This window comes from Acanthisitta chloris, unplaced genomic scaffold (assembly GCF_000695815.1).
Source record: "Acanthisitta chloris isolate BGI_N310 unplaced genomic scaffold, ASM69581v1 scaffold10889, whole genome shotgun sequence".
NCBI lineage: Eukaryota > Metazoa > Chordata > Aves > Passeriformes > Acanthisittidae > Acanthisitta > Acanthisitta chloris.
This window is the reverse complement of record NW_008691750.1, coordinates 1-9,837: the sequence shown is the minus strand read 5'-3', so window position 1 is coordinate 9,837 and position 9,837 is coordinate 1. Positions and strand designations below refer to the sequence as shown.

At 39.4% G+C, this 9,837-nt stretch overlaps 1 protein-coding gene across 1 annotated transcript in view; it reads right to left on the bottom strand.

Moving 5' to 3' along the window:
- Positions 1-8,791, bottom strand: part of SPTLC2 (serine palmitoyltransferase, long chain base subunit 2) — a 56,772-nt gene extending 47,981 nt beyond the window's left edge. The window contains exons 1-4 of the mRNA XM_009082328.1: positions 8,601-8,791; positions 1,564-1,718; positions 394-542; positions 1-99 (exon numbers count right to left, since the gene is read on the bottom strand). The exon at positions 1-99 is cut by the window's left edge and continues 18 nt beyond it. Coding sequence (XP_009080576.1) covers positions 1-99; positions 394-542; positions 1,564-1,718; positions 8,601-8,726 — 529 coding nt within the window. The 5' untranslated portion in view covers positions 8,727-8,791. The remainder of the gene's footprint in view (positions 100-393; positions 543-1,563; positions 1,719-8,600) is intronic.
- Between the last annotated feature and the right edge of the window lie 1,046 nt (positions 8,792-9,837).

The following is a 9,837-nucleotide window of genomic DNA, read 5'->3' as shown; positions in this document are numbered from 1 at the left end:
TAGAGTTGGTTGCAAAGCCCATTCCATATGCCATTGCAGACTCCACACCTAGGAACCTGGCAACTAGCTTTTCCAGCTCCTCATGCTTGTCCAAGTTTCCTGCACGTAAAACAAATGAGAAATTCAGAGTGAGGAGAAGCTTTCACTATTGCTAAATTCCATGAGAACAATTTCCACCAACCAAACTGCTCTTTATTTAAAGGCCCATAAGGGAACACTGAAAAAACCCATCTATGAAAACATAAGAGAACTGCTGTCTTCACTGAAGTAAAAGCTTCTTTATTGGTTAGACCAAAGTTCAACGCTGGAACAACTAATGTTTCAAAGACCTGGAATCAGATTACAGACTTTGAAATATACATTAGGGGAATACACTATCTTGCTCCAACTTACCCATCTCCTGCCTACTGCTGCACACCCCAGCTCCATACTGTGACAGAACCTTAGCTGCTGCTTCTTGGCAAGCCCCAACCTTCTGTGCAAATCCAAGGTAGTTGTAGGAACCCATATTAATAATGTCTTTTATCACTCTCCCTGTGTACCTGTGTTTTGAAAACACCACAAGTTAGGACACTCACAATTAAAAAAATTAACTACACCAGATTATCATTTCACTTTCTTAGATTAAATGCTGAAATGTTAAAAATCAATAGAACCATCCATTAAATTATTTCAGTACTGACATTCACCATCAAACTGCAACAATCAGTGAAAAAGATTCTTTCCCTTACAGTCTCAAATTAATTCCCGGACAAGTTTCCATTAAAAGGTGAATTTGCTATTATATCTAAAAATTGCTTGAGGCTTCTCAAATCATTTGTTGTTTTCTGACGTTTTCCCCTCCATCACAGAAACATACAAACTTTTTATTACAAAGTAACATCTCTAGATCAATTAACTTGGCAGCCCCTCAAGCGGGATATCCTCTAACCACAGAAAGGAAACACATCTGGCACCGCTGCACTAACAATACGTGACAAGGAGATTAAGGAAGAAGTTCTACGGAAAAAATCTCTTTTAATTATTTTGCCCTTGAAAGACAAACATAGCTAGTTTCACCAAGTACTCTGCTGCAAACCTCTTCATGTCATACTTGTGATACGTTGCTTCCAATTTGTAAAAACCCTTTCCTTGTATTTCTGATTTTGTTTCTACAGACTACTTCAGTTCCGAGTCAAAACAATCATGTTCAATTCAGTTCAGGCAGCAACATTTGCTTCAAGTGTCAGAACTACTTCTAAATCAACACAAAGTCACAAGTAGCAGTGCAATCCAAGGTATCTACCTTAGGTTCTGGCCACCACACACAAAGGTATTAATTTTATTACAGATGTATGCCCATGAAATCTTAACACAGTCAGAAACCCTAGTAAGTAGCCAAAAGACTATATACAAATCATCACCTTGGTGGCCAAATGTGCTTCAAAAGAGCAAAATTCATTGATTGAAGCTGCTGGAAAGCTCAAACCATTTCATTGCTCCTTTAACCACCCAGCCTGCAACTTGCTCTTACAGACCCACTATTTCAAGTTGGGTGTTGTGTTTTCTGAAATTTTGACTCACGTGAACGTCCAGTTATAGTCATGGGAAACTCTCTCCATCATGTCCACTTTGGCCCCTGGCACACTGCAGATGGGACGGTTCCAGCTGTCCCGAATGCGCATGTAGAGGTTTCTGTTGTAGAAATTTTCAAAGTCCTGGTACAATGGGACAAAGTCCTGAAACACAACAAACGTGGTCAAAGTAAAAGGAAAATATATAACACAGCAAACTAAGCAAAAGAGGAGTAAGTTTTTTCTGCCATTCTGGTGCAATGAAAAAAAAATAAAGTCAAGGGAACTTGAAATATAAACTGCACAGGCATACAATGTTTGCAAGTGAGGTGTACTCAGCCTTCAGAGTCAAGCAGAGAAGGGGAACACACAATTGCTTTTTTGCACCAAACAGTATGCATTGCTCTACTGAATACACAAATACTTCGACAATGGAGCTACTTCTTTTATTCTGTGTATAAGAAATGCATTTACTGTAGCAGCACTAGCACTGCTATAGGTGTTGCCATTAGAACTTCCCATTAGTTCTTCTCTTGAATCGAAGCTAGTAAGCCACATTATGGCACCTCTTCTGTGCAGTTTATCAGCACTGAAGTCACACATGATTTTTATGAATGAGCATTTCCTGAATTTTAGCTTCCCTTCCAGTATTTTTCAGGAAAAATAAGTGACTGCCTTGAATGGATAACACAACAATGTCAAACTATGTGACAGCAAGGACATTAAGAACATTTTTTTTCGGGCTCCAAAGTCACAAGATTTCCTTTTTACTATTCTATCAAAGAAAGTTTGACATTCAGTAGTGATAAGAATACATAATTCATTTACTGCTGTTGAGGGGAAAGAAAAAGGCCTTTTTAATAATCTACAAAAGGAAAAAGCAGAATTGATGACAAAGGTAAGAACCAGCAGAGCATTTCTTCCTGTTTTTCACCAACAAAATAAAAATATTGCAAGAGGCATTTTATTTTTGGTGACAGCATGAGCAAGACAGAATATCTGTCTGACCAAATACTATGGTGTCAGACATCTGTACAGCTGAAGCAAAACTGGGAGCATTTATGGCAGATTTATTAAAAACCAAACAAATGGGCACTGACAAGCTCTTAATTACAAAGCTTGACTGCAGAAGGAGTACTTTTTTCTTTACCTTCCTATTTTTATGATTTAACAACGTTGTCCTTGCAGTTTGGAGTAAAGGAACCATTTAGACCCATCCTGTTGCAGACTCCTATCAGCAGGTGCACAGGAAAAAACGAGGCCAGAAGTGCCAATTTCAAAGCAGACACAATTGCACCTAAAGCCCCTTATGATTTGCCAGGGCACAATCATATGCCAAAAAGGCACAAATAATAATTTTCAGCATTTCAACTATGGGAAAACAAACCAAGTTTTGCTAATGACACTCCTCCAGGGAAACACAAGTATGCCCTTTCTCAGCAAAGACTGACAGTGGAAATAAAACTTCTGTGTACCAAGACGTACAGAGGGGCAATTATTTCTTCCATGTTCCTGTCCCAATTCATGACACAAACCGGAAATAATTATCTACAGTTGTTTGAAACCCTCTGCCACATTATTTGTAGAGGGGTGGGGGAAGTGAGATGAAAAAGAAAGCCTGGCACATTAGAAGATGAAAACTTGAGAGACTTGTTATGTCTAATTATAATCAACTGAGATCCTTCTAAGGATTTTCAACTCCCAACCATCTTTGCATTGAATTCAGCTTTGCAACAGTTATCCAAGGACACCAATTATGTGACCAAAGAAGCAACTGCCGTTTTAGACAAGGTTCTTGGCTAGGAGGGGGAGGCTGGAAATGAGTCATTATACCAGCTCAAGCAAGTATGCCTGGGTTGATACATCCAATCTCACCTCAGATTACCGACCAGATAGAGCATGTTTTCTTTTGAAACCCAAGCTGACAAAGCAGGAAGAGTAACAAGCTCAACTGGTGAGATAAAGACAATCACCCACAAGAGGTTGACACCACCAGTATATGTAACACAAGTATGATCTTACAAGCCAACAGTAGAACCAAGTTCAAAATTATTTAACTGTGAAGTAGACAAGTTCTCTGAATCTAATGGATTATGATAAGAAAAATGTGTTTTAAGACAACAAGAATTCAAGGAACTTGAAATTATGGGTAAGGGAATTAAGGTCTAATACGGAATACTAGCTTTAGTTTTAGGGCACCAAACTGTAGGATTATAGCAAAGAGCTCTAAGTGAGGCATCAGCATAATGCCAGCTCTTTTGTACATACATGCACATCTCCCTCCAATAAAGGCCCCTCAGATAGCTCTCATGAGAGAGTTCCTTGGACCAGGACAGGCAGGAAGTGTTATTTTGGCATACTACAAAATTGGATTGTCTCAGTAATCCGAACCCCACTGAGGGGTTCTCACGACCCACACATCTGAGAAGGCAAAAAGACAAATGGTAGGGATATTGTGCATTTATAAACTGATACTGACTTTTGGAGAGCCCTCTTTTGGAGCTGGCATACAGAACCAGATGCTCTGCAGGTTGGTTTGTTTACATCCTTCTACAGTGTGGCATTCCAGATAAAGATAAGACAGAACAACAAAAAGAGGACTTGAATTCCTCATGCACATTTAATGTTTTCAATCTCTGAACCAAGAAAAAGACATTTGGTGAGGAAGAGGGGAATGAAATCTATCCATCATACTATTTCAAATTTTTGGTATGAGCAGTCACAGTGCTCTGCTGCAACAGTGTCCTACTGAGGGAAGCAATCGTTATCGCCTTTAAATGGCCTTCAGGGCTTGTTATTTTCCCATCAAGTTCTTAGCCTATTTCAGATCCAACACTCGTTCTAGCTATAACAAACCCTAAGAATATCTGTCTGAGATGAAACAGTTTTACTCAGATGAAAAATATACTAGGAGTGAGCTGATTAGCACAGTTAAACAACTGCAAAGGTTATGCTGTTTCCAAAGGAGGAAACAAAAGCAGCACATTCTTTCACTCATGGAGCTAAAAACTCCTAAACAGCTCCATTCCCATCAATTTAAGCCTAGAACAGATCCCCTATTAGTGAGGTGATACCTGATGAAGAAATCTAAGAACTAGTGGTCCCTCTCCCACTATAAGCCTGGTAAGCACAGCAATTTCAAGAAAGAGCCAATCAAGCAAAGAATAAAATTATCCCTTGGGCTGCAACACCTTAGCATAGGTGACTTGGGAATCCATTATTTCATCAATCTGTAAATTAATACTACAAGAAGTGAAGGTCATAATGAGAGCTTTCTAACCATTAGCTTGGGGCACAATGACATGCAAATGCAGTGATTATGCTGCTTTTCCAGCCAAGCTTTCACAGCATCACACCTAAGCTAACAAATGGTGCCACCAGCACCAGCAGCGCTTATCTGCAATTCACATAATGTACTCCCTGATAATACAGAACTGACTGAACTGAAATCAAGTAGACAATTGCAACTAATGTCAAGCTTCTAAAAGGAAGTTCTACCTCACTGCTATGTGAGTAAAGAAAAAGAGCAATAACTGTGGGTAGCCTTTATACTGCCAGGATCTCTCTGACGAGCTATACAGATGCTAAGGCAACATTGAACAAAAAAACCCAGTTTACTGCCCCGAGATACTCCTACAGCTGGACTCCTGCAAACAAGTGTTTGAAAACCCCAGATGCTAGAGACATGTTCTAACTGGGCAAGCTAAAGACATGTTAGAGTTACCAGCCCCATTTGCACAGTTGCTCCCAAATACAAAAGGTACAAGGTAATCAACAGGCAAATCAGACTGGAGAAAAGGGTAAAGTGATTTTCATCCTGTCTATAAAATCCTACAAGCATTCTGCAGATTTAACTACATCGTATGATCAGACAGTACATTAAATGGGGTATGCATAAGTCGATTTCAGGGTAATTAAGAATTGTTAATCTTGCCGCTTAACCATGCCTAAAACAGACTGGTAATGCTTCAGAGAGGATGTGCTACACAACACTGGTTTCCAGGAAAAGCCCAGCTGGATATATTCTAAACAAAGCCAAAACCCATTAAACTGTTTCCTGGAAATCAGTACTAGCAAAGTCTGTTCCTTTTCACCCTTTTGTGTTCCAACAGCAAGTGAATATTAGGTTTTCCTGGAATCACTCGTATCAATGCAAGGCTCTGATAAATTCCAAGGAATTTCCCTGCTGTCAGAGACAGTGCCAATTCAGACCCGTTCAAAAGCCTGCTCTGCTCTTTAAATTAGCTTGGTCACTTTCAGTTTCTAGTTATGATGCACAGAATAGATTATAATATCAAGTGACAATTTAAGGAAGAATTTGCTCTACTGAAATAAACTGTGCTCCAAAACACTGAAAAATTGGAGGTGGCTTTTCCTGATGCTTGCTTTTTAATACTACATTTTTGGATCTAAGTTTACATTATGCTTTTAACTGCAATCACCTTCAGAAACACACCACAGCAAATCCACATATTTCAATTCCATGACTCTCAGAATAGGTTCATTCAACCCTTTACAAAATACTCAAAAGGTGAGTTTTGAGCCTTTTCTGCACACTAATATCTGTATTCCCCTACCAAAAGGTGATTGGGCTGTCATCCAGCAGCTTGAGAGATTCACATATTTGAAAATAATGAGACACTGTTTCAAAACAAGTCACTGGCACACACCTCCCACACCAAAACAACCCCTGGCTCCCACACTAGACACGCTGCAACGTGCTCTCATCAATTCATCTGCAGGCAAACAAAGCTTAAAGCAGCAAAGGGTGAGGATAAGTACTATATGTTCTGGACCTCACATGATCACTTTTCCATTTATCTGATATCGGAAACAGTTACTAAAATCAAAGCACTAGAAATGTGATTTGTGCAAGGGTAGATTCCTTCCTAGGCTCAGATCTCTCCCACACCAAAACTTTTTTAAACAGGATTTCCTATTTTTCATTCTTACGCAATATTTACTGGCACTTCTTACAAGCTCCATCCACAGACATCCTCTGTACAAAACAAAACCACAATACCTGCATCTCTGCATAGAAGTCCTGACCAACACAAACTGAAAGGGTTCCTGTTCCTCTGTCCAGAAGGTGTATTAGTTAAGCAAATATCTTTCAGGGTAAGATGCAATGCTGAGTTAGTTTATAAAAAATGCAAGGCTAAATCACTTTTTTGACTAGGATAATCAGTTGCTAAAAAACTCTGTCTTCAAGGTCCTCTGTGACAATCTTCACTGAGAGCCTAATATCAAGAATGTATTCCTGAATTAGGCCCAAGGTGCCCCTTTTTGTACCCTCACTCATGTAAGAGTCAGGATTGCTCCCACAGAAAAGGACTGCTGTAAGCACCTTACGTACTGGTGACAGGACAAGCATTTCAGAACAACCATGCAACAGAAATATAATGACTAAGATATAGAGTAAGTGCACCAACGCTTCAGTTATTCCTTTATAACCCTCAAGCACCATTAATACAGACCAACATTAAACTTTTATTCTAATGTCTTGGTAGATTTCTGCAACTGTTTGACTGTTCTCCTCTGTTTCAAATCCTACTTTGTACGCAGTAAAATGCAAGGCTGTTACATTCTCAGTTGATATAAACCAAAGTAGCCTAAATGACATTAATAAACACATCAAGTTTCAAGTTGAGACTTAGCCAGCAATCTTTAATCAGATATTGCAACTGTTAAAAGGGATCCCAGATGTTTACTTTCAGATTCCAGAAGTTAGTTTTGGAAATAGTGTCAATTTAAACTCCTGTACTTCCAACCAATAAGAACTACTCATAAAACTCCTATGAGAATTATCTATTTTGGAATTAATGCCCTACCATGAATCAGCTTAATCCCACTTCATGATGCTAACAGAAAGAAGCTACTGTGAAATAATTTTAGGTCCTGGTTAGTTTACTGCATCTTAGCTAATCTACTGTAAAACAACATGCATTTTACTCCAGTGCCACCTTCAAAAAAAGGCTCCAAAGAAGCCTTTCCTTTTTTTCTTCCCCTCACCCCACCCTTGGTTATTCATTCGCTTTAGTGATATGTCCTTCCTGCCTTGCAGCATTTTCTGTGAGCAAACTGCTTGTGTGGCTGCACAGAGAACCAGAAACCAGCAACTGGAAAAGAAACTCCCTTAACATTTTATAAGTCAAACTGGCTCCCCAAAGCAGTTGAGAAAACAGAACCCCAATAAGCAAGAGCAAAACCTTTGGAGAAAGCTCACTAGTTAACCACACCTCAGTCACACGGTTCTAAGAGGGCTCACATTAAGAGTTATCAGGAGATAGTTTGCAAACTTCAAGTTTCAGCAGTAGCATTCGTAACAATAATCAATTCCTGTGGGGAATAAAGACCTCTAAAGATAGTTTAAAACTACTCAAAATTAGGATTATCTATTCCAGACTAACTGCTGAAGCAGGCAAGACCTTTCACCTGCTAACAGAAGCTTTTGTGAATAGGTCTTAACATGAATTAATTCCTTTTAATTACTATTAGTGAGCCAGGAGTCAGTACCTCAGATTACTCACCAGTTAACCTGCTAGTGTTCTGGACTCCAAATCAACTTAAAGTCATACAGCTTGTGCTCTGAATCTGACCCACAATCTTTTATTTGCAACTGCCTCAGCCAAAGAGAATTAATAACATGATTTTAAATCAAAACTCAGCTACCAAAGCAGCATCAGAAAGCCTCCCACTGGTGTCAGACTCAAATTAGACCCTCTGATAAGCCTTTTTTCAGCTGCTGATGCTGGCATATGCAGTCTCTCTCCCCCAAACCCTTGTTTCTGTAGCTGGGGCATCTCTCAGTATGTGGATTTAATGTTGATGCAGCTTTGCAGTGAAACACAAGGGAACTGCTCCCCCAAAAAATGACCCAACTAAAAGAAACGTTAGTATTTAACGACACAGCAGTACTTGTACAGTATTTGGGGCACTTGGAAGAAAAGGAAACAAGCAGAAAATTTTGAACACTACAATTCCCCAAACAGACTCTCAAGCCTCAGCCACATCATCTCCCACTGACCATTATTTCCCAGTGGTTACCTTCTGTTCTTCTCTTTCTGTTGCATTTTGACACTTCTCAATCTTCCACTGCCGCATGAAATCTCGCAGATATCCAAAGAGAGTGAGAACACCGTAACCTACGTAGGTCAGCACAGCAACCAGCATTGGTGTTTCTTCAAAAGCTTCATTGAAAGGTCTTTTGTATAATCCTCCATTGTGCACAATATGATTTATCTATAGTAAAAATTTAAAGAGAGGCAGTTGAGGTATTAATTCAAGTGAAGACAGATAGGCATTTCAGAGCAGTTCCCAGCCCTCCACTCAGCTATAGGCTCTGTGTCCCCCTGCTCAGCTCAAAATGCTTCCAACCAGGTTCAGTCAACAGTGCTGGATAGTCAGTCTCCATATATGAGGGTGCCAAGTTGTTGATATAACCAAAGTCACAGGTTCCAATCTAGTGCACTTCTATTTAACATCTCATTGCAAAGCTGCATAGAGAGCATTGCTTACATCTGGGCCAGCCAAAACGCAAAAATTGCCTTCCCCTTCAGCAAGAACTAGGTAGGCACAAATAACAGAACAGCGATGCTTCCCAGGCTCACTACAGAGAAAAACTGAATAGATTTATTGATCTAAACAATGTATTCTCAGGATTATGAGAAGTGAAAAATATAATATCAAAGTAGACAACCTTGGAAGCCTTTATTACTGTAACAAAATAAGCATAATCTGTGTGTCTCTGTAGCTGTTAGCCTAAAGATGCTGATGTAAACACTGTACTCATCCATGAGGTGGACATGACACCACAGACAAAAAAGTCATTGTATATAGAGTCTCAACACTGCATGTATGTCAGCACACAGAACAAAGCAAGGATTTCTGTGTAAAACCCACGCTAAAAGTCATCTTGCTACTTCCATATCATCTCCTGAGGATAAGAACTTGACTAGCTAGGTAATACACACAGCAGGTCCATCTCAAGTACAATTACTGTAAAACATTTGTGACTAGGACACAAAAACGTCACAGCTACCATGCAGGTGCTCACTCAACACTAACACCAGGGGAAATTCACCATGGTTTCAACTAGACTACTTGTTCATACGGTTAAGTTAAAGATCAGATCTCATAAGACAATGTACCAAAACACAGAAACCTAACCATTAGATGCAAATTGCTATCTGCATTGCTAAAAGTTATAGAATGGCTTTACTAGAACAAATGAAAGTACACATTCCAAGATGTAAATCCCCTGTCTGCAGCATCATATATATAT